Source organism: Fusarium coffeatum (genome assembly GCF_003316985.1).
Source record: "Fusarium coffeatum strain FIESC_28 chromosome Unknown BRIP53273_contig_13, whole genome shotgun sequence".
NCBI classification, from domain to species: domain Eukaryota; kingdom Fungi; phylum Ascomycota; class Sordariomycetes; order Hypocreales; family Nectriaceae; genus Fusarium; species Fusarium coffeatum.
Genome location: NW_022157812.1, coordinates 18,231 through 46,207, shown reverse-complemented (window position 1 = coordinate 46,207; position 27,977 = coordinate 18,231). Strand labels below are relative to the sequence as shown.

The following is a 27,977-nucleotide window of genomic DNA, read 5'->3' as shown; positions in this document are numbered from 1 at the left end:
ACTCCTCTTCAGTGGAAGCTGTCGTGGCCATCTGTGGGCCTGTTCTCTGTCCGCCTGACTGTAGCGCTTCGGCGAATACTTTCGCCCCATATCGAATCATCAAGCATTCCTCGGACCTGCACAGGGCTAATTGGGTCCAGATGATTGCTTTCCCGACCCGTGGGTGCTGGTGCTGCCGCTTGCGTGGTGGCTTGCTGAGAGTCGTGAGGGTCGTCCTCTTCAATCTCAAAGCTGAAAGCCGAAGGCTGTGCAGGTGTTGTTGGCGATGGAGGTGCAGCTCTAGGGAAGCTGAGAGGGTGAATCCATGATGTATCATGCAACGACAGATCCACAGATCCCAGCCAGTTGCGTGGCTCTCCAGCGTCGACGCTCGACGGGCGAGAGGCTGGTGAAAGGGGAGATCTTGGTGCTGCCCCGCCAGTCCCATCGTCACTTAAATCGTTCTCAACCATGATCTCTGGGATATTCAGTTGTGGCACAGCCGTCATGCGTGCCGATTGCTTGCGCATCATATGCTTCTTAAATTGCCGTGTGTAATATCTGTAGTCGCGTAAGTGGTTTACTGGGTATTTTGAGGCTCAGATCTGGCAACTTACAAAGTGTCAAAGAAGCCCAAGACCACACCGCGTTGGACTTGGTCATCTACTCGCTGAAGACGTGCTCGCCGTCTCAGAAATTCCTCAAGCCTGCGCTTCCAGTTAGGACATATGACAAGGCGAAAGTCTAGGTTCAAAGGCTTACCTCAAGCTCTTGTTATCGCTGATGATGTTATAGTGAGCCAGAATCATCAATACACTCGTGAAAGAGATGCCCCTATCCGGATCTGCAGACACCAAAACTTCTTCGTAAAAAGTGTTGAATCGTCGACGCTGATGGCGAACCTTTTCCGAATCGATGCGCCTTAACCGTGCGTTGAGTTTGTTCAAGTCGATCCCACTGAACCCACTGGTTGTTGCAATCGATGAATGGTGTGTTAGTTTCACGTCGTCCCGGATATCTTCCAAGATCGAGTGAACGCTGTCCTCGGGGTCATAGATACGCATTTGAAAAACGCCGGATAGCTCACCCAGTAGCCGAGGGAAAGCTTCCTTGGTGATGTATCCGGTGCCAGCTGGATCCACGCTACGCCAGGCTTCCTTGAAGCGCCGTATCTCATCTCTGTCCACAACTGCCATGCCGCTCGAGCGTTGAAAGACATAACTGAAGCTCTCGTAAATGAGCGATACAAACAGATTCACAAAGATATACATGCTGACGATGTTCCACGCAACAAAAAGAATTCTTGCCCATGATTTGCTGCCACAATCACTGTCGAAGAACCTATCTTCGTCAACGCAAAGTGGTGGTTCGATGCCGGCGTAGTCTTCCATGATTCCATTCCATCCCTCACCAAGACTCATCCTGTACAAGAGGATTAGAGCTTTGGGTACGGTTCTGAAATTCATGTTCCCATCTGTCTCTTCGCCGAACCGTGTCAAGCTGAAAGCTTGAGTCATTGCAATGGCAAAGACAAGGAAGAATACCAGCCAGGTCGCGAGCAAATTACCAATAACCGTCAGACTTGCTGCGGCCGTCTTGAACAGTTGGTCTAGCGCGTCGTTGCGGGGAATAAGCAATAGCACGATCGCTACCAAGAAAACTTTGTGAAGCTGGACGTATGCTTCTAGCTCGGTATCCGAAATCAGGAGTGCAAAGGTCGAAACGAATGCGCCAAAAACAATGAAAAGCGAATAGAGATCCCATGAGCTTCGTCTGAACCGGACCCAACCTAGGCCAATGATACGAATCGCGATGTTGACGACGTAGGCCACAATGAAAGCGAAGAAAACAAAGTCGCGATATCTCGTCCACCATAACGGCTCGTCCGCAAACTCTGAAACAAGAACAAGCAAGTGTAGTACCAGAATGCCAGTAATTGTTCGATACCACTTGCCCTTCTTCTCGATGGCCCTCTTGTGGCACCACTTCTTCCAGCTCTTTGAATCATCATATGAACTCTTTGAGGGCGAGATCTGACGAAGGACTTTTCGTAACTCAAGCCATGATCGCTGCTCCGCTGTCAGGAATGCCACGCCTGTCTGCTCAGTATAGTTACGCATGAACACCGAGATGAACAGCGTAAGAACGAAGACGGTTGCCAACAGATTGAAGATAACAATGAAAACAGCATTGCCTTGCGAGGCCAAATCCTCAGGCTGCTTCATTCGGCCAGTTATGGCCTGGACACCAAAGGATACATCTGTCCATCCTTCCTGACTAACAATCTGGAAGAGAATGAACAAAGACGAGCCAAAATCGTCGAAACTGAAGAAAGGGTTCTCGGCAACACGGGGGGCAAGCATTGGCCAATCATCACTGAACGGCGTGCTCTCAAACTCGCCATAGCAGTTGCCCATAGTCTTGATTCCGTCGCCGCCGTCGTTGCAAGATAACAGCAGGCCATTGAATAGATTAAGACCATAAATAGCAGCTGGGATGAGCAAGGATAAAGAAACGAACGCAGCCTGAAAAGTGGAATTAGTAATGAGCAGTAAACGGGGGGATAATAACTTACACCCAAAATCTTCCACCAACCAACAATAATGAGGTCGTGGAAGGTGTTTCGAGCACTGTTGCTCACATTAAGCAAACGAAGAGCACGAAGAGCCTTGAATGCACCAATCGCTCTTGAAATAGCACCATCATTGATGAGAAGCGTAACGACATTGATCCAAAGGGTCACTAATACAACAGAGTCCATGAACCCCCAAGAACTGCGCAAAAACGCATTCGGTGTCCACAAGAGTCCGTCGGCAATGATTTTAATACCAGCTTCTACAGTGAAAACAACTGCGAAGGCCATATCAGTCCAGATGTACCAATTCCTAATACTGAACGCATGCTGTTCTTGATATTCCTTCTGATAGAGAGGAGTGGTAACGCATGCGAGGATGACCATGGCCGCAATCGCGGTATAGATGAAGATGGTAAAACAATACCAGAGGACAGTATCAGGTACCACGCCATCGATTCGTTCTATGCCACGAGAAGGGCCAACGAGCCGTTGGCAAAGTCGTCGCAAGCTGTTATTGGGTGTGAAGATGTACAACGAATTATTATAGTTGGGATACTTGGCAAGATACTCTCGCTGCGCCCTTCTTCGGCTCATCGTGGCAGACATGGCCTGCTCGGCCATTTGTCGGGGGTCCGAGGTCTCGTTCGCACCATCAAATCGTAGGCTTGAATAAAACGGATTGGGTTCTCTATCGCTGAACCATTGTTTGATCCTCCCCCAGAGAGCGGAAATACGCCCTGGCTTGATTTCTCCTCCCAGAAGTGTGGTTGCACTTCTTATAGGTGCATGATGTTCTGGCTTTGGGTTCATCTGGTCATCCAGAAACTCGCGGACTACTGCATCCTTGAGGAGCATCTCAACCGTTGCAGGCCCATAGTCTAAAGGGTCTTTATTCTTGCGGTGTTTCGAGAACCCAAAGATAGTAGATAGTGCCAGATTGCTGGAAGAAGCACCAAGATCTCGCCTCTGAAGGAAAGCCTTGACTTGCTGCAGCCGCTTCTCATCCTCAGACACATCAAAATTCTCTTGGATGACAGCAATGAACATGTTGACGAGAATAAAATAAGCGACAATAAACCAACTGATCAGGAGAGTGGCTCCAATCCAGGCAGTGTTTTTATGTCGTGTGTAGGAAGTGACATTATAGAGAATGTCTGTCCAGTTCTCACTCGTCAAAACTTGGTACATGCCAAGGAACGAGTTATAAATGGTGAAGAACGAGATGCGATTGAGGTCACCATCATTGTACATGGGTATCTGACCCCTGAATAATTGTGCAGCAAAGATCGCCACCAAAAAGGTCATGAGAAAGACAAAGAACATGAGATTCCCAATACCAGCAGCATTTCCAACAACAAGGAGAATGAGCTCCCGTGTCACGGGTATTGCCATGACAATTCGGTAAGCTCGAAGGATTTGGAAGACTGTCAACCACCAGTATGCTCTGGTGTGTCGGATGGGAGGTATCAATATAATGGAGGTAATGATTGCGAGTCCAAGATCAAAAATATTCCGCCAGCTTTTGTGAAAATGATTCCAGTCAGTGGCAAACCGAATGATCATTTCGATATCGAGGAGAATTGTTACGATTATTTCTGCCGTGTCGATGAAGCGTGCTCGACTCGGCGACATAGATGCACTACGACAAGCCTGGCATATAAGCCCAAATGTGATGATAAGAATCCAGACAGCCCTGGTCTTGTGGTAGACACGCTGTAGAGATGATGTGCGACGAAGTCTTTCATCAACACGAGATTGCACGGGTGGTTCTTCGCTGATCGTGAACGCACTCGCCTTACTCTCTTCTCGGATGACTTGGAAGGATGAAGTGATGACGGCGATAAGTAAGTTTGTCAGCCAAAGCATCATGATCATGGTTCCTGCGCCGAAGAAGAGTGCAGCTTGGAAATAGTCCGAGCGCATCGTCATATACATCAGATCGGTAAAAGTATTGGCGCTCATGATAATGAACACTAGTTCCAGGGAGTTGAAAATGTTGTCAAAGTTAACAGTCCCGTTGTGTGGATTGCTCTGTTGAAGGCAAATGGAACCTCGAGGGCATAGAAATCCCTTCCCTTCTTTGGTTCCGTTCATGAGATCGGTTAAGGAGTCCGAGGTATTGAACTTGACCCAAGGCATGGTATCACCTGTGAGGTTGTTCAAATAACCACCACAGAAACCTTCATCATGTGTGAAGGAAGCATCCAGATTTGTAGGATCAAGCGGGTCTAGCCAAACACATTGCCGACTCAGACTGGCTTTGAAACTTTGCACGCCGATGATGGCAAAGAGCAACCAGAAAAACGAGATGAGAAAGGCAACACGTACAAGTAAAGGTGTCGCTTTCTTTAAACTTCGGAGAATAATCTGAAACTTGTAAGCTTATTTCCATCCATCTCACAGAGCGCGATGTACTTACTGCGGTACCATTTGTCAACGCTAGCAATCTCAAGATTCGCAAGCAGCTCAACATCCTGAATGCATACAAGTCATGTTTCGTTTCAAGTCCAGAAACGCTCAAGCAGAAAGTAATCCAATACGAGACGACAGCAACGAAGTCGAAACGGTTAAAGGAGTGTCGTAGAAATGCCCTGCGAGCAAGTTGGAACCTCTGGTGTTCTTCTAGGGTTCTTGGTAAGGCCTGCTGACCTTGCATAAAGGTCGTGAAGGAACGAGAAATTGCCGATGGTTCGGGATTGTATTGCGACGCCTTTTTTACCGATTTCATTCGTTCTGGCTGAAAGACTGCACGATACTGATCCGCAATGGCCGCGCGAATTCCACGTTTGCGATCGATCGTGCTGTACTCTGCAGCATTAAGTACAAACCCAGACACTATGACGCGCGATATGATCTCGAGAGTAAAGATGATGAAGAGCGCAAGCATGGCCCAGTCAATGGGGTGCTTGCCCCAACGGTCAGGGCGACCTGTTTCGAACACATTTGGGGCAGATTCAACAGCAAGGAGGATTGCCTGTAGGACAATCAAGAGCAACAGGAACGGCTCGGTATATGGATTGACCAAGAGATCGCAAAGACGCAACCGTAGAGGGTTGTTTGGTGAGAAGATCCCTAGGGACTTTCCTTTCAACGGGTTTGGTAGAGGTGGCCTTGGTAGCTCTGTTTCTGTAGCTTCGCTTACATTAAGGCGCGGTCCTGTGGACTTCTCGCTGGAGGAACGACCCAATTGTGGCTGGTACGAAGTATCGGCGAATAACGAGTTAACGGTATCCCGGTTCCTGTCTTGGCTATGCCCAACAGGCGAACGTGAGCGATGCCTAGACGCCCTATGATCAACAACCTCGGTTTCTCCACTGATATTGACCACACGCTGTGACATTGCCCGCACTATAGATCCCGCGCGCGACAAGGCACCCGACGTAGAAGGCGATCTGGACCTTCTGTACTCATTCGGGTTGAGAGATGCGCCAAGATTGCGATTTCGAGTAGATCCATAACTGGCTCTCAAATCCTCACCCAAACTTCTTGTGCTGCGACCGCGCGTAGGGCTATTCTCTGAGCTCGTTACCGTCTGAAAACTATCTCGATTTCGGTTGTCCAAGTTGTTGGTGGATAAGGACCGGGAGATGGGCTCAGCACCAGCTGTCAACGGCACCCTATCGGATTCGGCGTAATCTGTACTCGGCGCATCTTCGACGTATGGAGCAGGAGGATCGTAGGTTCGAACTGGCGTCGAGGGCAGTGGTGGACTTGGTTGGTGACGGTCCATGCCGGGGGGTAAAGCAGCTTGCAGAGCCATAGGATCTATGGGAGACCCTGGGCCAATATCGTCGTTAAAGTGATCATAAGGCTGGTCCCAGTATGTCGAGATACCAGGAGCGTTGGCAGACATCTGAGGAGTATCGGAAGGAGAAGGCGAACCCCTCCGCCGGTGGAAAAGGCCGGCCTGGGTTTCTTGGTTGTCGACGTGCGATCCATCCATATTCTGAAGAGGGATGGACGGGCGCCGCGCAGGGCGCCCGTCTTGATCCCAAGAGTTCGAAGACATGGACCAACGAACGGGGATTGATAATCGCCAATAAGGTCCGATGTCAAGAAGGACTGGGTTTATGAGGGCAGTCGCCGCAATCGAGCATCCTCAATGCTTCAAAAAGTGAGCAGCGTTTATACTATGAATAGTTTATATTGGAAAGAGAAGAGGTAGCCAGTCCGCTGCATCCTTCCCACTTCTCAGGAGTGCTGAGAGCTCAAGGACACCGGGATGTGACAGTACAGCCGCTCTAACGCACTGTACATACAGCGGTTTCCATGTGTAACTCTGTGGTGGAATACTGTCCTGTGCTGCTTTTTATAGAACTAAGTTCTGCTACAGTGTGGAGAACCGAAGTCCCCTGAAGTGAATGTCGTAAGCTGCATTTGAACCTTACAAAAGGCATGTGGTTGTGGCTGACTGCGCCACATTTAATCCTTTCGCGACCTCGAAAACGCCCTAAACACGCTTCTGTCATTTGTGACGCGACTGAATATCGTCCTTACATCGATATCACAGATTCCCACCATGCCGTCTCGAAAACGCTCGCTCGCAGTTGCTGATGGAGAAGATGGCGAGAACCAAATTTCCTTACAGCATCGAATTCGAAATATGTGGCAGTTTGCGAATCTTTGCCAATGGATCTATATCTTTGGCAAAGCTGCGAAAATCGATGAAGCCATCGATGTCGAGGTAAGGCCATACATAGATGAGAGCCCAGGGCTTCACTCTTCTATACCTATTAATGCTTACTTTACTCGCAGGAAATCGAGGCCGAGTGCCTGAAACCAAATTCGACTATGCTAACGGATATTGCCCTTGCCCTTCTCAAACTCGTATCGTCGCATCGTGGTTTAACGTATGTTTCCGTGAGCTGGCAGGGAAAGCGTTTTACTGACGGCCATAGGCACGAAATCTTTGACGATCAAGCGCGCAAGCAATTTGCAAACAGATCGCCGAATTACAACCCTTTCGGTTCTGCCGAGGCACCACTGAAGTTCAACGATTTCGATGTTTTTACAAAGGTCGGTTCTTTTGTCCAAGACTCGCGCGCATGAGAATGGGAGACTTACATACAATGCCTCAGATTAAAGTGATGCAACAACTGACCCAATGGGTAATGATCCACCCGGAGCGCATTCGAGACAAAATGGAAGAGCAAAAAGACGCCGAGCAAACAAGTTGGGTAAGTGCAATCCGACGGAATCCCCCAATGTTAACTAACATTCGTGTAGCGAATAGAGCCATACGGCTGGGATGCAGACGATCGAACGTACTTTGTGCTCGATGATAACCGAATATACCGCCTTACCGAAGCCCCAGCATCCAATAAACCAACCAAACCCAAAAAGTCAAGAGTGTCTTATGGAAACCGACGTGCAAGTAAACGACGACGCAGTACTATGAATGCTGAGGACGAAGCGACCGAACTAGACCCAGAGACAAGCAATGAGTCACCAATTGAAGACGACGGCCTCGGCGGAATGACATGGGAATGTCTTGCTGTAACTTTGGACGACGTACGAGCCATTGTTGAAGGTTTTCGGAAGACACGCGATGAGAATGAGAAGATTCTACGGAACCAACTAGAGGAACATCTCGTTCCAATCTTGGAAAAGCAAGAACAATCACGACAGCGAAGGGAATTACAGAGAGAGCGCGAATTGGCAAATGCAGTCAAGATGGCGAACGCAAAGCGATCAAGCCGAATTGCTGGAAAGGTCGAACAACAAAAACATGACCAACAAAGTCGAGAAGAGGAACGACAACGGCGAGAAGAAGAATCAACTCGGCAGCGAGAAGAGCTGGCGCAAGCCAAGATGGAACAGGAGCGCGATAAACGGATGGTCTCACGGGAACAACGATTACGAGAACGCGAGGCGCGGCGAATCCAGCACGAGGAAGAACTTGCCCAACTCTCTGAGGATAGCAAGAACCTTTCTAACAGCAATGGGCGAGCTTCCGAACGCCGTCTCAAAGTAGAGATCGAGAGAAACAAACAAGCTTTGAAAGAGCTAGAAGATGAGGAGGAAGACTGGATCTTTGACTGCATTTGCGGTCTCCATGGCCAAGTCGACGACGGTGCTCACAGCGTAGCTTGCGAAAGATGCAATGTCTGGCAGCACAGCAAGTGTATGGGACTAAGTGAAGAAGCCGCCGATCAGCCGGAATTTCACTACATCTGTACTTCCTGTACCCGTCGTGAGCAAGAAGCCAAACGGCCCCGACCAACAATCAAATTGAAACTCAACCGCCCATCCAGTTCAGGCACACAGTCAGACGCATCTCGATCTTTGGGTCACACCAGTTCGCCTATCAATGGGGAAGAGTCTAAGAATGCCAACCAGGCACCAGATGAAACCCACAACACGATCAACAATAACGTTGAAGATGGCTTGACCTCATCGACTTCTGCCCCTAGTACTAGTGTCAATGGCGCCGGTATCTCTGATACTATGACTGACGCTGATGCCCGTTCAGGGCCAAGCAAGGGGCTGATTGGCACACCCAAAATGACACCGGTGATCCCGGCACCTGTCAAGCTGGATGCTAGCTTTCAGGGCAGCTCATCAGGCAGTGCGGCTATGACCAGTCCAATGACGTCTTTCCGGACACCCAGCCCTTGCAAAGGCATCGACAGTTTCCAAGGGGACAAGACAGTTGAGTCAGCGTTGAGTACACCCCAAATTAGTCGAGAGATCTACCGAGCAGCACACGAGCAGAATGGCACTATCCCTTCTATTGCTGGGCTTTCTCCGACCAAACACTCGCCCACTCGTCCTATGGATTCTTCCAAGTCAAACCGATTCAAGGCTGCCACTCCAATACTACCTCCAGTAGCATTATCACCATCTCCACAGCATCAGATTTTGACACCGCCTACCAAACACTCGGAGCCACCAAAACCGTTCGAAAACCGATGAGAACCCCAAACACAGAAATTTGGTAAGGCAAGAAAGTTGCAAAACGCCACAGCTGCATCAACAAGTTCCCTAAGCTTCATTTAGGCATGACATGGATGTTTTTTTTTTAGCGCTATTAACAGCATTGCTATTTCAGCCAATACCAGGCACACATTAACGAGAAAAATCGAGCTCTTGCTCTTATTGGGAAGACGTGTTGTATTGACAGCAATCACTTGTCATGGGGTCTCAGACGAGATGTTGGCCCAAGCACGACAAAATAAGACTTAACCTTATCTGTACGAATTCTAATGTCGACCTCAGGATTAGACTAGGCAATTGAGCAACCAACAGGGGTTTTGGTTGAGCACATTGCAGTAACGCGAGACGCGAATGGCCGAACCTATTCCGAAAATAGGGTGTCTACCAGCAATGCCATGTAAATATGGATGGTGTGGTCAGGAACAAATGGTCAAAGCTTTGGAGAAAAAGAGGCATGTTTCTTTTTTGGACGTCAGGGCAGAACAGAAACAGTCCTAACAGAAGAGAATGATCTACCGAAACAGGACCAACAGACCAGGCTAGGACAGGGATTGATGAGGCTGGGCAAGTTATGGACTGTTTGGTTGGTCAGATGCTCGGTTACCGCGACATAAAACAGACGTTTACCAGCAGACCAGCAAGGCCGTGAATGGCTGTGTGGTCCCAGCTATCCGGCACTTGGAGCAAACATACATGCATACTGCAGCCCCCCATTCAACAAGCTTGGAGGTAGGTAGCAGCACAAGACAAGAACAAACCAAACAAGGAAGACAAAACAGCGATGCATCGGGCAGGGATTGTAAGATAACCAGAGCAGATAATGTGCCTTGATGGATAAGCAAGAGAGCCAGCCGTATGAATAATATACCACGAGTCGAAAACAGTCAGACGGACTATCTACCTACAGTATCAGCATGACTGCCCATCTTTATCAAACATGTCAGAGGTTAAGTTGGGATGACAGTTGACAGAGGTGGGGGCCCCCGGATGTGTATGTCAAAGGAATGCGCCATGGCTGAACTAGCGGCATGCAAATAGAGCGGCGCAGGGAAGCACAATCGAAAGTATGACATTCTGGTTCTATTGAATGAATTGCGGCTGGACGCCAAGCGGGCCTATCTCTTAAACCCATAGGGCTTCTATTCTGACCGTGCTTCTTCAATCTGGCCCGGACGTTGTGTGGTGGATGGATGGTTGGCCAACGACATATCAAGATGCAGCTTGGAGAGGTCAATCCCCTTGGGCAACGGTGCGCATTGCGGTATGTTTCCAGGAATGACTGTTGTCTTCTCCGCTTGCCTTTGAATCAAGACGTTGCTTGTCTATTTGTGGGCATGGTCCTGGCGCTGTAGACAAGTCTAGGGTATCATAATGTTCCCTGATGTGATGTGCATACAAAACCACACGCGGCAGCTCTCAAAGAAACCCAACAAAGGACTTTACTGGGTATTCAATCTTCAGACCGAATAAGACCAACATAGATACTGTCAAAAGACAGAATTGAACTCTCCATCTACATTGTGCTTCATTGCGAGATTCATGATATCTTCTTCCGCCTTGGCTAATATCAACTTCGCGGATTTGGAACTCACTACTTTGACCTTGCTGTAACAGCTTTAACCCTGGTCGACATCGCAACCAGTGGAAGAAGGCTTACGACATGCAACAACACATACTTCCAACGCCGCCATCGTCCTCTGACGGCTTCTCCCAACAACCGACGTCCACGATGGACTCACATATCTCGCACCCTCAAGGCACCATGAGCCCCGAGCAAAGTTTCGCTGGCTACTCCTATGCCACACGATATTCTACTCCCATCCGCGAGGACGACTCTTCAGTATACGAGCCATCTACAGTTTACTCGCAAAGAAGCGATGCTTCGTTTGTAAGTCTAACATGTCTCGATGGCTATAGCCAAACTGACCTTGGACGACTTAAGACAGGTTATGGAGGCCTGGGTATCACCAGCCACCCATATGGACCCTTGCCTGATGAAGTTGGCTACAGCGTAAGTCATAGAAGCAAATCGCAATAGACATGTCACTGACTTGGCAGACTCATCTACCATACACTCCTGAAGCATCACCCCCAGCGCCCTGCTCAACCAGTGATGCTATCACAACCCGTAGTGGACTTAGCATCGCGAAGAAGCCACTCACAGCCAAGTCGCCAGCAGTAAGGAGTGGTCGAGTGCAGAAGAAAAGTCGCGCCGAGAAGGCCAACACCGCGAGCAATCTGGTTTCAGGGCCCCTTTCCGAAGCTGCTAAGAGCCACCCCAACATCCACGTTGCTGACATAGAGACCTTTGTCAATCGTTCTAGCGAAGAAAGACTCTCCGAAACTTCGAGCAACAAGAAAGAAGGTCAGATCAAGCGTCCCATGAACGCCTTTATGCTGTACCGCAAGGCATACCAGGAAGTAGCCAAGGAAGAGTGCTCTCAAAACAACCATCAACACGTGTCAAAAGTCTGCGGTGCCGGATGGCGCATAGAGCCCCCTCACATCAAAGAGGCATTCGACCAGTGGGCTAGGGTTGAACGAGTGAATCATCAGCGAGCACACCCTGGATACAAGTTCACGCCTTCGAAGCCAAGAAAAGTCAGACGTGACGGAGATGTCGACGATGAGTACTCGGACAACGACTCAGACTGGAACAGCGGGCGCGGGCTTTCCAGTGCAGCGCGCAGGTCTAGATACCGACATGCTACACGACTGAGTGAAGCCTCTTCTACTGCCTATGATGCTGTTGGTAACTCGATGGTTGATCCGTCGATGGCACCCTACCACGACATGCACGCCTACACATCTCATGTTCGACCTTCTGTCTTGCCATATGATCAGATGGCGCCGAATCAATACGAGATATCCATGCGCCAGTACAACGGTTTGAATATCAGCAATGAGCTGGGCAGCAGAGCCACTTCACCTGGAGAGTTCAATTATTCGACCCATGGCTTGGACGGGTTCACCCATGACTATTATGGTGCTGCCGTGTCAACCTATGATAATGCCGTAGCTCCCCTGTTCGTACCAGGTCCTCCATACGAGACGTATGAAGGAATCCACACAGGAGCTCCCTTGGGACAAGAAGGCTGGATTATGGAGAGTGACCATGACCTGATACCCGTGATGGGTGGTTACGAAGACACCACAGCGCAAGACGCTTACCTCAAGGGCAACAAAGATGACTGGAAAGTTGAAGTGATGGACGAGCCCGGTCACTTTGAAGATTGGTATGCGCAGACTGAACAGGGTCTTTAGTGATTTTCCTTGAGCGACTTTCGTAAAAACATTTCCTTGAGTGTTGGGCAGGCGATTCTGGGGATGATACCTAGGGACAATCAATGTATTGAGCGAGTTCGTTATCTTAGACAGGGGTTTTGTTTTGGGTGTATCATTAGAAGGAACATGAATATGGGAGGCTCATTGAATACCTTACCTAGTACCTGGTACTTAGCTTGTTGATTCCATACAGCTTAGCATGACAGTTATTCTTGCCTCTCTCCAGTCATTGATTCAGGTGAACTTTGGTGTCATTGAACATAACATGCAGTTGGTTGAGTTGTTAGTATTAGTGGAGACTGCTCTGAAGCTTAGTCATATCTATTTTGGTCACCCATGTCATCGCACCTTTAGCCACGACTTGTCTTCAAGGCGTCCTAACACATCCTATTAGAGGCCATCCGATTTCGACGCAGTATGACCTGGATCTCTAAAACAGTGACCGTCACCGGTCTTGCTCTTCTTGCGCACGCGTAAGTTCGGTGCTCCCGTGCTAAAATCCACAAACTGACCCTCGTTCCAGGTGCTACTCTGCGCAAGAGCACTCCGTCATCTCATCAACAGCGGTCCATCATGGCCAGCCGCAACCGCTTGCAACACATTCTCTCCCAATCGATATATCCATTGAAGCTTTGGTAGCGACACTGGTTGTCGTTCTGGGTCTGGTTATGGGAACCCCGCAGCTTCGACCGATCAAGTGGCATGAATGGGCTGGAAAGATTGAGCGTGAAGGAGAGGCTGGTTTTACGACTGGAAGTGGTGAGGTCGAGAAGGACTACCGCGGGAATCCTTTCAGCATTCTGGAGACGCGACCTGGTTTTATTGACATTCGCAAGCAGCGACGCGAGTTCGCAAGCTGGGTCAAGGCGGAGGAGAAGTAAAGGCCACAGTTGGTATCTCGAATACAATATGTACTGAACAATGAGGTATAATGCATACTGTCGTAATGGGTACCTGAGTATTAGGTACACAGCGGCACTCCTTACTCTCTTCAACGATGCAGCACGAACGTAGTGATGCAGATATCTAATAGTGATACACCAGACGAGGGGACCTAAGACGGCTCGTGGGTTTGTAAATCACGAATACAGATAAAAAGCTGATTGTCCGACGGAGTGAAGACAACTCTCGCCTCGTGCAATAAAAAGACCCCAGCCTTGGACATTGACATATCTTGGATATTGTACTTGGATGCCACTGGGAACTGTCTCCCCATTGACAGCTGGTTTTCCGATCCTGAGAAGCGTCCAGGTAGCTCCTGCCACTTTAGCATCCTTCCCCTTTCCCCAACTACCTGCCCACCATGGAAGAAGGAGCGCTTACGAGGACCTTCCCAAATCGCAGAAGCCAAATATCATTTGGAAAGCAACTACCTACCTAGGTACTTACTCTAGTGCGTTGATTTGTCTCGCCACGATCAATGTGGTTATCCTTTATGAGATTCCATCTCGCTATCCCTCCTTCCTTCATCCGACCAATTATTCACATATTGACGGACTGATCTTTTCCGCCTCGAAGGATCGCAATGCCTAGAACGTCAGGTTCGAGTGTATCTAGCTCGAGTGGCCCAAGTCGAGGCCGCGGTCGAGGTCGGGGCCGGGGACGAGGCTCTACCTCCAGGAAGGGACGCACTTCGGCACCTGGAAGCAACTTCAATCCATCTTCGAGGCCTGGCTCCTTAGTACGCTCGAGTCCTACCACTCGCGATTCGATGGCCAATGGCTTGGACATATCTGGATCGCCCATTTCTCGAGAAGATAACCCACGAAATAGCAGTGAGCCCGTGCAACATGAAATCGTTATGGCTATGGACATGAAAGACAATGCTACAATCGGATGCGCATACTTTTCCACTACAAACGGAATCCTTCAGGTGTCAGAGGACATCTGTACAGCTTCTTTAGACATCACAGAGCAATTTCTTATCCATGCTCAACCGAGCAGTCTTCTTGTGTCGGCAAGATCTCCCACAAGTTTTCGGGACCACCTCGAGAAGCTCACTACTTCAACAGGCAAGTGAATTCGCGTGTTATCCTGATCGCGGGGACATTGACTGACTATGGGTAAAGATAATTCAGGGGGCATTATATTTCGAGGCTTACAGTCTTCTGAATTCTCTATCGAAACAGCACAGGAACGGCTCGCAGGTCTGAACTCTCAAGCCTTGTTACCTACCGGTATCGTATTCTCGACAGGTGTGGATGATGCAACCAACGAAGAATCTATACCAGGGCATCCACAGCCTGAATCACAGGCATTTCGGTCACTTCGCTATGGAGGTTGCATCAACATGAACAGTCCAGTCTCGGTGAGCTAAGCGCAGTTGTGTATTGATAGCACTGACCCGAACCAGGTAGGATGCGTTGGTGCCTTGCTGGGTGACATTCTTCGTCGGAGATCTGCTGGGTTTCTTCCAGATGGGCAAGTAGCCGGTGTTCTATTTCGAGTCATAGACATTCGCATGTTCTCTCTCTCGTCTTATATGTACGTTGGTAGTGATACTCTCTTATCACTACAAATCCTCCAGACTGAACTGCACCCCAACACTCAAGCATGGGGACCAGATACAACTCAGGGTAGTCCGAAAGAGAGCCTCTCCGTTTATGGTCTTTTTCACCACCTGGCTTGCACCCCTCAGGGTCGAGCAAGATTACGTCAACTATTTCTCCGGCCCTTGTTGGACATCGACGTTATCTCAGAAAGGCAACAATCAATTGCAGTATTACTGCAGCCTGACAATGCAGACAAACTGCCACAACTAGTTTCAACTCTCCGTAAACTTCGAAACTTACATGCTACATTCGCGCAGCTCAGAAAAGGCATCGAATTTCCCTCTTCTGGGCAGTCTTCCGACAAGGGCGTATGGGGGACAATCCACAAGTTCACGACACAAGCCCTGGCACTCAGAGAACTGATAGGATCCCTCAACGGTGGCTCCGAGGCGATACTCTTCCAAAAAGTAGGTTCCTCCATTCAGCACATGCTAGAAAGCCCGGGCTAAGACTCTTTACCAAGGTGATAGAGAGTCTCCAGCCAGCCAGCATGTTAGCTGTCGGAGACATGGTTAACAAAACAATTGACTTTGAGCAATCTAAAGCACGTCACCGGTCATCTGTAAAGACTGGAATCGACCCTCAACTAGACGACCTCAAAAGACAGTACGATGGCATGGGAAGCTTATTGACAGAAGTCGTCAACCACATACATCGCGAATTGCCAGAGTGGGTGTGTAAGCACGTCAAGTCTTGCGTGTTCTTGCCTCAAATCGGGTTTCTCATAGCAGTGGAACCGAATCCTGCCACTAGAAACGGTTATTATGAGGGAGAAGGTACTCCTGGTGAAAAATGGGAGAAAATGTTCACTGCAGACGACATAGTATGCTACAAGAACAGTTACATGCGAGAGTTAGATGAAGAGTACGGAGACATGTACTGCCGCATTGGAGGTAATGTGTCCATTCCTGCTTTGATATCAGAAACTAAATATACACAGATCGAGAGGTAGAAATCATCCATCGACTAGCTAGCAAAGTGTTGGAGTGTGAAGAAGTTCTGCTTTTAGCATCGGACATGTGCGGCGAGTTTGATGCGATACTTGCGCTGGCTCTTGGGGCTGAGAAGTACAACTGGCGTGCACCACAGGTCGTGCAAGCAAGCGTAATTCATATCGATGAGGGCCGTCATCCTCTGCAGGAACTTGCTGTGCCAGCTTTTGTTCCCAACTCTTGTCACCTCTTCACAGGGTCTCAAGACACGGTCGAGGTGCAAGATGACTCATCTCAAGCATTGATACTCACGGGCCCGAACCACTCAGGCAAGAGTGTATATCTAAAGCAAACGGCTATCGTTGTATATCTTGCTCATATTGGCAGCTTTGTACCAGCTAACCAAGCCGTTATCGGGCTCACCGACAGTATTCTCACATGTATCTCTCCTAGGGAGAGTATGTCTGGGGGCGAGAGTGCGTTTGCCAGAGACATGAAGCAAGCTGCTCTATCGACAAGAGCCTCCACACCAAAAAGTCTCATCCTGATAGACGAATTCGGCAAGGGAACGAATGGTGACGACGGTGCTGGATTACTGGCCGCATTGCTGGACCACCACCTCTCACTTGGACCTGACTGTCCCCGCCTTCTTGCTGCCACACACTTTCACGAGATCTTCGAGAATAGGTATTTGAACCACCAGAGCGGCCTCCGGATCGCGCACATGGATGTAAGACTGGATTGGGAGGCGGCACTATTAGACGATCAAGTCACTTATCTTTTCAGTCTTGAGCATGGCCACAGTACGTCGAGTTTTGGAGGCAGATGTGCAGCTCTGAATGGAGTGCCTAGTGCCGTTGTGGAGCGTGCTGAAAATATCTCCCAACTGCTTGCACAGAATGAAGACTTGGGAGCAGTTTGTGCTGGTCTATCCCCAGTAGAGATGGAACGGTTGGAGGAAGCAGAGGTGACAGCACGACTGTTTCTGAACGAATCTTTCGGTGACGAGGATGAAGTGGAATCGAACGAGGGCGAAAATGGCACCAGGGATTCCATTGAGGATATATTGGAAGCTATAATCTCACCAAACACTTGAGCAGTTGCTGATAGGGGCAATCCCACCTGATTTCTGTGTGGGTGGATGATCAATTTTGTGCAAAGGAGTTCAACTAACAGCTACTGTTCCTATCTGGTTAACTACCTATGGATAGTACCATATAAAGTTGAGTTCGGCTGAAGGATGCATCGGACAATTAGAAGGCTACGCAGTAAGATACGTTATAAAAGCGATGCTAACAACACCTTATGTTGTCCTTGTGGTTGCTTTACAAGTCCTGCGGCGATGACATTGTTAACTATTGACCACTATGCCCGAATAGATATTGTTCATCAACTGTCATAAACCTTTGAGTGTGAGAGTATTGGATTGTGAGGTATGGGGTTGAGCCACCCCTAACAAGGCGGTTTACAAAAAAGCATGTCTCATGGACATAATGCGTCTTTTATATGAGTTTACGAAGAGCAATTGAGTATATCTTGTGGGCCATAGTAAGAGGATGCTTGATGAAAACAAAATGCAAATATATATAGTATTGACCGTTTTATCTAGGTCCAATTGCAATCCTATATACAACATGATAAGCACGCTTCATAGCCCTCGAGAAATCAGATTGGGGCAATCATAATATGCTTCGTAAAATGGGGTTCGTCCACTCTTGGCGTCTGTGTGAGCATCTCCTCAGGCCTGCTTCGTTCTGGAAATATGAGCCGCAGTGTCGGAGGCGGATTTGAAAACAGCCGACCCAACAGCTCATGGTCCATATATGTTGGCTGTCTGTGATTTTTATCTCAGCGTGGACGTCACTTAGAGCAGCGCGCTGAGCAGCGCAACACCTGCGCCAAGACTGACAAACCACAAGCCACGGTTGTTGGAGGACGAAGCATCGTTTCCATAATCCGAACAGTCGTCATTAGACACATTGCCGCATGCACGAGAACTCAAACTAGAACAGACAGCGGTTGCAGATGAAGAACCTAAAGCCTGGCCACCGCCTTCAACGGTGGTCCCTCCACCGCCAGGCACGACGATAGTCACACCATATTGACCTCCGTCTCCTAGATAGTTGACACACTGATCATAGTTCTTCTCGCAAGCATCGACCGCTGATGTGCATGCAGCCTCGCTCTCGAAAGTCGCCGCGGCGTAAGGGAACGCGAAATATGAGTTCGGAACGTAGGATGGCGAAGCAGTTGCTGCGCCGGTGGCCGAAGCTGGAGCTGTACCTGTACATACAGCGCTGTGAGGCGTTAGTCCCACCATTCATCGAGGTGCACGCCCAGCTGGAATTGGAAGATTATACTCACCCAGATGGGCAACATGCTGGTTCGTCATCGGCATCAACAGCGCATGTTTGGCCGTTTTGGCAGCAAATGTCACGGAACCTCTCGCCAAGCTCTTCAGAGCATCGGAATGTGTTGGCGGGACATGAATCGTCCCGCTTAAAGATTACTGACGCAGGTGGAACGTAGGCGGGATAGTATGTCGCAGTCGCCGTCGCCGTCGCGGTTGCTGTCGCTAGTGCTGGCACTTCTGGGATGTTTTGCGCGGATGTTGAGGCTGCGACGAAGCCGAGCAACAAGTAGGAGCCATAACCAAACATGGTTGACAGGGCCTGCCAACGCTGGCACTGGCACAGGCACAGACACGGAGAACCTTAGGCAGGTAGGCAAAGTAAGGTATTGAGTTGGAGGCGGAGAGACTGAGCGCTTGAGCCGTTGTACTGCAGGTCAGATTGTTTTAGGCATGTGAGAAGCACAAGATGGAGGTTCGAACTTGTCAAGCAAACAAACCCCAATAAAATCCTGCCTCTAGACTAGGTAGGATATGGATATGGATGCTTCCTTGTTAACTTCCACTTCTAGCAAGGGCCCGGGATGATATCGGTCAGTGGGGTCGTCACCAAAGACTCGTCCCAAGGGTTTCCATGTTTCCTTGGGCAACACGACAAGTACGAACATGGAAGGAAGCGTTGAGCTGGGGTTTAGGCCAATATTCGAATGATGTCATTGGTCAGCTTAGTTGGCTCAGCAACTTATACTCCACTACTAGATTATGCTACCAATACTGAATCAATCAGGTGAACTATTATATACGCCGGTATTTTATTAGTCTTACCATGGAATAGGTACTGGCAAATGAAGCTTATATCTACCTACCTACAGTATTAAGAAATCGTTGCTTTCATGTTCAGAACCTTACACGTCCGTCCTCAAAACCCTCGCACATGTGCAAGTATCTGTCGTAATCGCTCCAGCGCCTTTGTCTCCGATGCCTCGTTAGAGCCTCGAGCTCTGGTCTCTTCAACCTCCTTTCGGGCCTCAGCTATCAACGGTTCCAAATCACCCCAAACGTAATCGGTATACCCATTGAGCACGTTGCCCCATTGCTGTAGCCAATTGCTTCTGGCTTCGTCGGTATCTCGTGTACCTAAGTGGAGCTGTCGTTCAAGCTCTGCCTCGGCTCCTGGCTGGTTCAGAAAGTCTGGATTGAAGTTTAATAAATCGTTCAGTCCAGGGCCAGATGATGTCGAGTTCGTAGGGAAGAGGGCTTCTCGAAGTTTGGCCGCTGCTTCTGGTGTAAGAGTCTCATCCTCCTCTTGGACACCAAGTAAAACAGCATCGAGTTCATCCGAGGGACCATCGAGTAGGTCGATAACGGCTGCACCATCCCGTTTTTCTTGATCAGAGACATCCTGTGACATTGATACATCTGTTGAACGGTAGTCATTTGATGTGGGCTTATCATCGTAGTGGTCCAATGTGGAGTCGGCACTGACAAAATCATCAAATGCCTGTGCTGAAACTTCAGAGTCCAAGTTTGCCTTTGAACGAAGTGTCTCCCCTTGAACAGAGGAGTGCAGTTTATGTGAAGATGCTTCTCCCGAACTTGATGTGATTCTGCTAATGTTGTTACTGCCGCTTGTGCTAGCTTTGGCCGCCGGCTGTTGGCCACTTAGCCCTGGGCCAGTCCCGAAGGCATTCAGAGCTAGTCTGCCAGAGGCTTGGAGTCTGCCAGTGATTGTGCTTGACTCTTCGTTGTTTGTGTATCTGTCTTTGCCTTTGCCTTTTAAATTCAGAGATGATTTCTCATCTGTATGTGTTTCGGGTGGTGGTTGATTGTCCTGGCTCATGTTGTCGCGCTAACCTGGGTGGTAGCCTCTCAAGTGAATTTTGGTGGTACGGTGTCTTTATAATGCGCCTTTGAGGATGCTTGAGATATGATATATACGTTAATGCTGTTCAGTAACTGAAGTTGAACCGGAGCACATGTCAAATCGGCCCCGGACGGATGAGCGGGTGCCGATCAGCTCGGCTTTCATGGTGGGCATCGGATGTCCCTGATGGGTTAAGCTCCGATGCCCCTCATGCACACCTATAGGCAAGGTAGCTTGATACATGGAAACGATCTGATTAAAGCTACAGCTCCAGTAACTTACAAATTTACCCGGTTCAGAGCTGTCAAACGTTAGGCAAAGTGCCTACCTACCTATCCTGGAAACTCTGAGCGTGGAACTGTTGATCTCATGAGTCCAATCACTTGTAAAGAACAGTAGCATGATTATAGTTGGTACACTGATATTGAAGACATAGACCGGGTGGTTGATTCTTTATGTCTATATACTGGCAAGAATGGGAAGAGTAGCTTGGTCTGGATGGAGACTGAGCTATGGTGAATAATTATATGTTCCTCAGACCTTCTCAAGCTTGATACTGTACATAGAGGCAGAAGATTAAGTCATTGATTTTGGGATGTTGGTGGCGTCAAGCCTCTAGCTCAGGTGGGATTGCTCTGTACAGTACCTACTGTTGAACAGCTTTAGCTTTGGTTCTCGACCCTACCTAGCTGCTTTGCGAGGTGTTGCTTTTACTCACGTCATGCCATCATAGGCACAAGATAAAACCACCATACACTGTCACCCCGAAGTCCAAAGGCGACAACGCGTTGCTACCTTACCTTACCTTACCTTCCAAGCCGAGATAACCTCACTACTACCTTAAGCTAAGGTATCGAGGTTAAGATCCACCCGTGTCCCCGTATCCATTCATTGATCAACCACCATCCAGTGGCAGTCAAGTTCAATTTCAAGCCCAAACCAAACCAGGTCATGCCAGGCCAGCCCAAAATCGAACTTGATCAAAGATCAAAGAAGCTTGGCTCTGCCTTGCCTTGCCTTAAGGTAGTGCCTAGATATAGACTGTACCTGGCAAATCGTTGCGTCACTTTCTACCCCTTGTTCTTTATGCTTTTATGGTACGGAAAGCATCAGATTAATGTTTATCTTTTCAACTCAATTAAACAAACTAGATACATAGGCAATTAAGTAGTCGAAACCTTTCCTCTCAAGCTCAATTGATCTTGGACATGGCATCATGCGTGCCTTCGTCCGTCTCTATGCCTCTCAAATATAGACCCCACCTCACATCATCACCACCTCAGTCAGTACTCGTAGATCTATAGATACCTCAACTACCTGGGTAGGTAGGTAATTGTATATCAATATAGAAACAACAAAGGCAATGGGAGTGAAATCTCGCTATCTACGGCACAGCATTGTATAGGCACCTTACTAGGCGGTTTCAGCTCGGGCAGCTCTACATCCATCGCCAGCAGGGAGGTAAACAGCCCGCATAGCGCATCCATAGCACAGAATCTAGTGAACAAGCTACCGCTACCGCTACTGCCCTGCCCCTCCACTCACTGTCCCCTCCCTCATCTCTTTGGTTCGCTGTCCAGGCCGCCGCTTTTGTTTCTGCTTCTGCTCTTTCCGTCGCCCACGTCTACCTACGTCTGCGTCCACGTCCACGTCCGCACCGCACTATCCCGTCATTACCGCTAGGTATTCTCTTCAGCCTTGGACACCTGCCGACCTTTCAACATCATACACATCCATCGTTGTCTAGACCTCAGCTCTCTCCAAATTTCTTTCCCCCATCAACTCAACCCATTTCGACCCGTCGACTTCACTCGACAGTAAATTATTTTTGGACCAACGTTCCTTTATAGACCACAGCGGCGATATCTTGCTAGACCCCACTGCGGCGCCGACAAAAAGACGATATCCAAAACGACACCACCGCCCTCCACCCACTCACTCAACCACCTTACCTTACCTTGCATTGCCTCGCCCTGTCTTGCCTTGCCTTGCCTGACGCTATCCCGCCCACCGCAAGACTTGTCGTGTGCCGCTGTTCAAATCCCTTCGCGTCCTTTCCTCTCGCTTCGTTCAAGTCGAGAGCTTTTATCGCCTCCAAACTCTCGACTCCGATCAATCCTCCCTCCCCTCCGTCTTGGCCCCGCCATTCCCACAGCTATCGAGTCTGACCTTTGCCTCCCTCGAACTCCAACCACAACCCCTCCTAATCCCCGCCCTCGCTGCTCGCCAAGATGGTTGATAGCGAAGCGAACTCACCTACGTGGAAGTTCACACAGTATGTTGGCTATTTTCTTTGGCTTCAAGCCTTTTATTTTGCTGGGACGACCGATACTGAGCTCTTCTGCACAGGTGTTTTGGTGACAAGGGCGATGTCGAAGATATCACCGAGGGTATGTCATCACCGCTTGCCTCCTTGAGACCCGTTTCGTCGTCTTGTTATTCTAACCATCGTTCTCGCTCTGGTACAGCCGACATTATCTCTACAGTTGAATTCGATCATACCGGAAACTATCTCGCTACTGGCGACAAGGGCGGTAGGGTAGTGCTTTTCGAACGAAACGAAACGGTACGTCACCATCCAACCAAGCCCTCGTGCATTGGCCACGACTGGTCTAGTGATTCTGTAGCATCATCCCTGATAGATTTGTGCAGAAAAAAACCTGCGAGTATAAGTTTCATACCGAATTTCAGTCTCACGAGCCCGAATTCGACTACCTAAAGTCACTCGAGATCGAGGAAAAGATCAATAAGATAAAGTGGTGCAGACGACAGAACGCCTCGCACTATCTGCTCTCTACCAATGACAAAACAATCAAGCTATGGAAGGTCTTTGAGAAGTCGCTCAAGGTCGTGGCCGAGAACAACCTCTCTCACGATGTTACGCCTGGAAGTATCGCTGGCGGTGGTGGCGCTCCTAAACCTCTACCTGCTCACCAATTCAAGAACTCTGCCGACCTGAAGCTACCTCGCCTCACACACCATGACACAGTCGTCGCCGCCGTCCCACGTCGAACATACGCCAACGCACACGCTTATCACATCAACAGCATTTCAGTCAACAGTGACGGGGAGACCTTTATTAGCAGTGATGATCTGAGAATCAATCTTTGGAACCTGAACATTCAGGATCAGAGCTTCAACATTGTTGATATCAAGCCCGCTAACATGGAAGAACTCACCGAAGTTATCACAGCTGCTGAATTCCATCCTATGAGCTGCAACTGGTTCATGTATGCAAGCTCCAAGGGTACTATCAAGCTTGCGGATATGCGAGAGAGCGCTCTGTGCGATCAGCACGCCAAACGTTTGTGCATCCTATTTGCGTTGATTTTCATGCGCCTGGACACTTGCTAATATGTTATTGTAGTATTTGAACAAGAGGAAGACCCTTCTTCGCGATCGTTCTTCTCCGAAATCATTTCTTCCATTTCTGATGTTCGATTCTCGCACGACGGCCGATACATTCTATCTCGTGACTACCTGACTGTCAAAATTTGGGATATCAACATGGAGCGACAGCCTGTCAAGACGATACCGATTCACGAGCACCTCCGACCACGGTTGTGTGACACATATGAGAACGATAGCATTTTCGACAAATTCGAAGTCGTCTTCTCTGGCGACGCAAAGAATGTTATGACAGGAAGCTACAACAACAACTTCATGATCTATCCTTCAGACCCCGAGAAGGAGGTAGAGGTTGTTCTTCAGGCAGACAAGTCTGCTTTCAAGGCCAAGAAGGTTGGGGTACCCACACCAATCAACTCGTCGACGAGCCCGACAGCAACCAATGGCAAGAAGGGTGGCTCCAGAGCTGGCAGCCCAGGTGGTCAGGGCCAGCGAATGCGTAAGGAGACAGACGCGGACCAGATCGATTTTAACAAAAAGATTCTGCATATGAGCTGGCATCCGTTCGAGGACAGTATTGCGATTGCGGCCACAAACAATGTAAGTGAAGCCAAAAACAACAGCTCTAAATTCGATAGAACTTACTGACACGGTGGAACAGCTATTTGTCTTCTCAGCACTCTAGACCATGATAGCGGCGTTCATCTCGTGGGCATTTTAGCGAAGAAGGGCATGGCGGAAGTCGAAGCAGCAAGAGCATGGGTTGCCTTACCGTCAGCAAAGGGATTGGCCTAGTTCTGCTCGGGTATGACATGTCATGCCAACGGTGCAGGGCGTGATCGTGCGACCCGATGCAAGTTACAATACTCTGAAGCGAAGCAGAGAGCGTCGACAGTGCATGACGCGAAGGCTTCGTGGAAGAGAATAAAGCTGGAGGATGCCCTTGACGTGTCCGCCGATTCAGTAGCAAAGTCAGAAGTGAAGCAGCCGACCATTATCTACGAAGCGAGCGAATGAATGAGTGGGAGAAGCCACATGGGATGGAATTGAACGAATGCATGGATCGGCGTTGGGTCGCCACGTGTAGCAGAAACCACAAAGAGGAGAATTAAAGAAATGTCACCCATACCTGAGAAGTGATGAAAGTGTAAACTGCACGCAAGTGTGATTAAGTGTTTGGTCTGTGGGTTCAAGGGAGAGAGATATACGAAAGTAGGCACCTGGCTTAAAGTTGATGCAGGGCAGGGTTCAAACGCAGTGCCATTGCTGTCACTTTACTCCCAAGCCAATCTGAGGTCGACGCAAGCCTTTCTGTAGTTATGAATCCCACAATATCTTTACCTTGACTATGATACCACCAGATGGAACCTTTATGTTGTACAATAGGATATGGATGTACTGACATCAGGTACCAAGTTGGTTGGAAAGATATGATTTGGCTAAAGCCACTAACTAGCGCGACGTATCAAGTACAAGCTCAGCTCGGTCAAGTCTGGTGGGCATGCAGGTACAACAGTACCCCTCAATTGATGCGGGTCAGTGCCGAGTCTTATCTGGTCTTTACTTTAGTAAACATCCTCCATCTGTCCATCCCTGCCTGTCTCACTCTCGTCACTTACTCTTGGCTCTCTTGCAACAATACCAAGGACAGAAGGGCAATTGGTACCAGTAAAATCTCATCCAGTCCAGTGGGTGTACCGTACGCTCGACTCAGCCGCTCCTTTTTTCTTTTTGTTTTTTGTTTTTGTCAGCAGAGCCGCTTGCTGAGGGATACGGCTTGTCACTCCTTTTTTCTTCTTACTATTTACACGTCCCTACTCCCATCCCACAGCAATGGCGACCGAAACACCTTCTCACATCCTCCGTAAGAGGACAGCTGCCGCCGACATGACGGTCGTTGAGAACTCAGTCAGTCGCGACAGCGCTTTGCGAGAGTCGGCAAATGGGGACCTCGAGCGCGGTTCCGGATCTTCGATAGCGCAGCACATCGCCAAGCTAGTGGCTTATGATGTCGGACCCTCGTTACTTACAGTTGGTGTGATGTTGAGTTTGATCTTTGGAGGATGCTGCTCCAATGTACGTTGTCACTTGCCATCTAAACCCCCCACCAGGGAGTTGTCTCACACAGAACTCGATCAAATATTAACTGACTTAGGTATACGCTCTTGAGGCCATCGTTAAGTGAGTTTTCAACAATTGCTTGATTCCCGTTTGACCCAGCCAAGCCCGTGTAGCTGACTTGAATATCTATCTAGCTTTGAACCCTCCAGTGGTATGGAACCCATCCCAGCGTTAGGTTGCTTACAGCAGCGCAGTGCAGTCAGCTAACACATATATAGGAACCCTTCTGACATTTGCCCAATTCCTTTTTGTCGCTGTGACGGGTTTCATTGCTCAGTTTGACACCAAAAGCAGGTTCTTTCTTACACCAAACAAGGTCCCCATCAGTCGCTGGATCTTCAACATTGTCCTCTTCTTCACTATCAATCTATTGAACAATCATGCATTCAGCTACGATATCTCCGTACCAGTTCATATAATCCTTCGATCTGGCGGAAGTATCACAACTATGGCGGCGGGTTACCTCTATGGTAAGCGATATACCCGAACTCAGGTGATCGCTGTCTTTCTCTTGACGCTCGGCGTCATCTTGGCCGCATGGTCTGATGCTCAAGCCAAGGTACGTCCTTCTATCTGTCTCGAATGGCAGGTCTAATACGGTACTAATCCCTTTCAAACATCAGGGTACAAGTGAGAGTAGTGGCCGCCCAGCCTTCAGCACTGGACTCTTGATCCTCTTTGTTGCTCAGGTTCTCTCTGCTATCATGGGACTTTACACTGAAGCAACCTACGCCAAGTACGGCCCTCAGTGGAAAGAAAACCTCTTTTACTCCCATGCGCTCTCTCTACCGCTGTTTCTACCCTTTGCTCCCTCCATGCTTCGGACATTCTCTCATCTGATGACAAGCACTCCAATCCAGCTACCGGGGATGTTTGGTCCCGCATTCGCCAAGATTGCGATTCCCAGCCAAATCGTTTTCCTTGTCACCAATGTCTTGACGCAGTACGCTTGCATTCGTGGTGTCAATCTGCTGGCCGCTGCATCAACGGCTCTTACCGTCACTATCGTTCTCAATATCCGAAAGCTTGTCAGTCTGCTTCTGAGCATCTGGCTGTTTGGTAACCAGCTGGCGCCCGGTACTTTACTCGGTGCCATCATAGTCTTCAGCGCTGGTGGACTGTATACAGTCGGGTCGCGTAAGAAAGCACCAGCCGAGAAGAACGCCCCTGCGAGAGATCACAAAGCGAGCTGAGGGGGTTTCTTTTCACTATTTTTATGCATAACACTGCTGCGACGAATTATACAGGGCTTAGGATGGCGTATCTGGTTTGGGGAGACTCATTAGAATAAGAGAGACGGGTCTGTCAGTCATGCTGGGCTCGTAGCCTATGAGAAGATCGGAGTTGCAGCTCGTGCTGTATACCAACAACTAAAGAAAGCTGAAAGACTCAGATGCGAAAAGTCTAGAATTTCCCTTTATACCGACTGCGAAATTCTGATTGTAACTGATCGCAATGATAAGGTCGAAACATGAGAGAAACCTTGTGAGATGTACGTTTGGGGAATAGAATAGAAAATGTCGCAGGCGTTTAGCCTTTGATATGCAATGAACATCACTGATTGAAGGAGTTTGATCAGGTACTTCAACTTCGTGAATAGTCATGCAGAGATGCGATTGGATGCAATGTGCATACTGCAGCCACATTCGGTACTCTTATCAGCTTTCTTCATATTCAGCCTTGCTATGGGCTAGCCAATCTCCTATTGGCAATTCAAGATTTGAAGATCTGACCTGATTCATTGTACTTCAGTTACGTATCAGGTAACCTTATCATACTACGGGAACTTACTTCAAATAACATTGAGCAAACGTTGGATTGGTACCTGTACGGGTCTCTAGGTTTCTGTTCAACCAAGTGTTTCAACCACATATCGCCCTGATATAATTCAGAAAAAGTTCTTGCCCCTCAATGATCAATTCGGTTTACATTGTTGTAGAACCTGTCTGTCAATTAGACTATATGGCGTTTCATCAAGACCAGGGACTTGACCCGGTGCTGCGGGTACGGAAAGAGACCTTGCTCGCGGGAAAAC

General features: G+C 48.8%; 7 protein-coding genes across 7 annotated transcripts; 5 read left to right on the top strand and 2 right to left on the bottom strand.

Annotated features, from left to right (window-relative positions):
* Positions 1-8: 8 nt before the first annotated feature.
* FIESC28_00553 (uncharacterized protein) lies at positions 9-6,497 on the bottom strand (the record flags this gene model as incomplete). Its single annotated transcript, XM_031154704.1, has 5 exons — positions 9-540; positions 597-686; positions 742-2,504; positions 2,555-4,921; positions 4,974-6,497. 5 exons carry the CDS (start codon positions 6,495-6,497, stop codon positions 9-11), a joined length of 6,276 nt encoding a protein of 2,091 aa, XP_031021236.1.
* Positions 6,498-7,073: 576 nt separating this feature from the next.
* On the top strand, positions 7,074-9,469 carry FIESC28_00552 (uncharacterized protein; the record flags this gene model as incomplete). Its single annotated transcript, XM_031154703.1, has 5 exons — positions 7,074-7,238; positions 7,310-7,404; positions 7,453-7,570; positions 7,633-7,731; positions 7,781-9,469. 5 exons carry the CDS (start codon positions 7,074-7,076, stop codon positions 9,467-9,469), a joined length of 2,166 nt encoding a protein of 721 aa, XP_031021235.1.
* Positions 9,470-11,219: 1,750 nt separating this feature from the next.
* FIESC28_00551 (uncharacterized protein) lies at positions 11,220-13,656 on the top strand (the record flags this gene model as incomplete). The annotated part of the gene is made up of 6 exons (XM_031154702.1): positions 11,220-11,378; positions 11,433-11,501; positions 11,549-12,726; positions 13,047-13,057; positions 13,215-13,248; positions 13,299-13,656. The coding sequence occupies 6 exons, from the start codon at positions 11,220-11,222 to the stop codon at positions 13,654-13,656; spliced, it is 1,809 nt and encodes a 602-aa protein (XP_031021234.1).
* Positions 13,657-14,300: 644 nt separating this feature from the next.
* On the top strand, positions 14,301-17,355 carry FIESC28_00550 (uncharacterized protein; the record flags this gene model as incomplete). The annotated part of the gene is made up of 5 exons (XM_031154701.1): positions 14,301-14,664; positions 14,845-15,083; positions 15,129-15,734; positions 15,791-16,220; positions 16,268-17,355. 5 exons carry the CDS (start codon positions 14,301-14,303, stop codon positions 17,353-17,355), a joined length of 2,727 nt encoding a protein of 908 aa, XP_031021233.1.
* Positions 17,356-18,123: 768 nt separating this feature from the next.
* Positions 18,124-20,449, bottom strand: FIESC28_00549 (uncharacterized protein; the record flags this gene model as incomplete). Its single annotated transcript, XM_031154700.1, has 3 exons — positions 18,124-18,556; positions 18,624-18,946; positions 19,544-20,449. The coding sequence occupies 3 exons, from the start codon at positions 20,447-20,449 to the stop codon at positions 18,124-18,126; spliced, it is 1,662 nt and encodes a 553-aa protein (XP_031021232.1).
* A 2,255-nt stretch (positions 20,450-22,704) lies between these two features.
* FIESC28_00548 (uncharacterized protein) lies at positions 22,705-24,506 on the top strand (the record flags this gene model as incomplete). The annotated part of the gene is made up of 6 exons (XM_031154699.1): positions 22,705-22,748; positions 22,823-22,863; positions 22,942-23,039; positions 23,165-23,777; positions 23,841-24,421; positions 24,483-24,506. The coding sequence occupies 6 exons, from the start codon at positions 22,705-22,707 to the stop codon at positions 24,504-24,506; spliced, it is 1,401 nt and encodes a 466-aa protein (XP_031021231.1).
* A 1,148-nt stretch (positions 24,507-25,654) lies between these two features.
* FIESC28_00547 (uncharacterized protein) lies at positions 25,655-27,135 on the top strand (the record flags this gene model as incomplete). Its single annotated transcript, XM_031154698.1, has 5 exons — positions 25,655-25,897; positions 25,977-26,002; positions 26,077-26,117; positions 26,161-26,501; positions 26,566-27,135. 5 exons carry the CDS (start codon positions 25,655-25,657, stop codon positions 27,133-27,135), a joined length of 1,221 nt encoding a protein of 406 aa, XP_031021230.1.
* Positions 27,136-27,977: the final 842 nt, after the last annotated feature.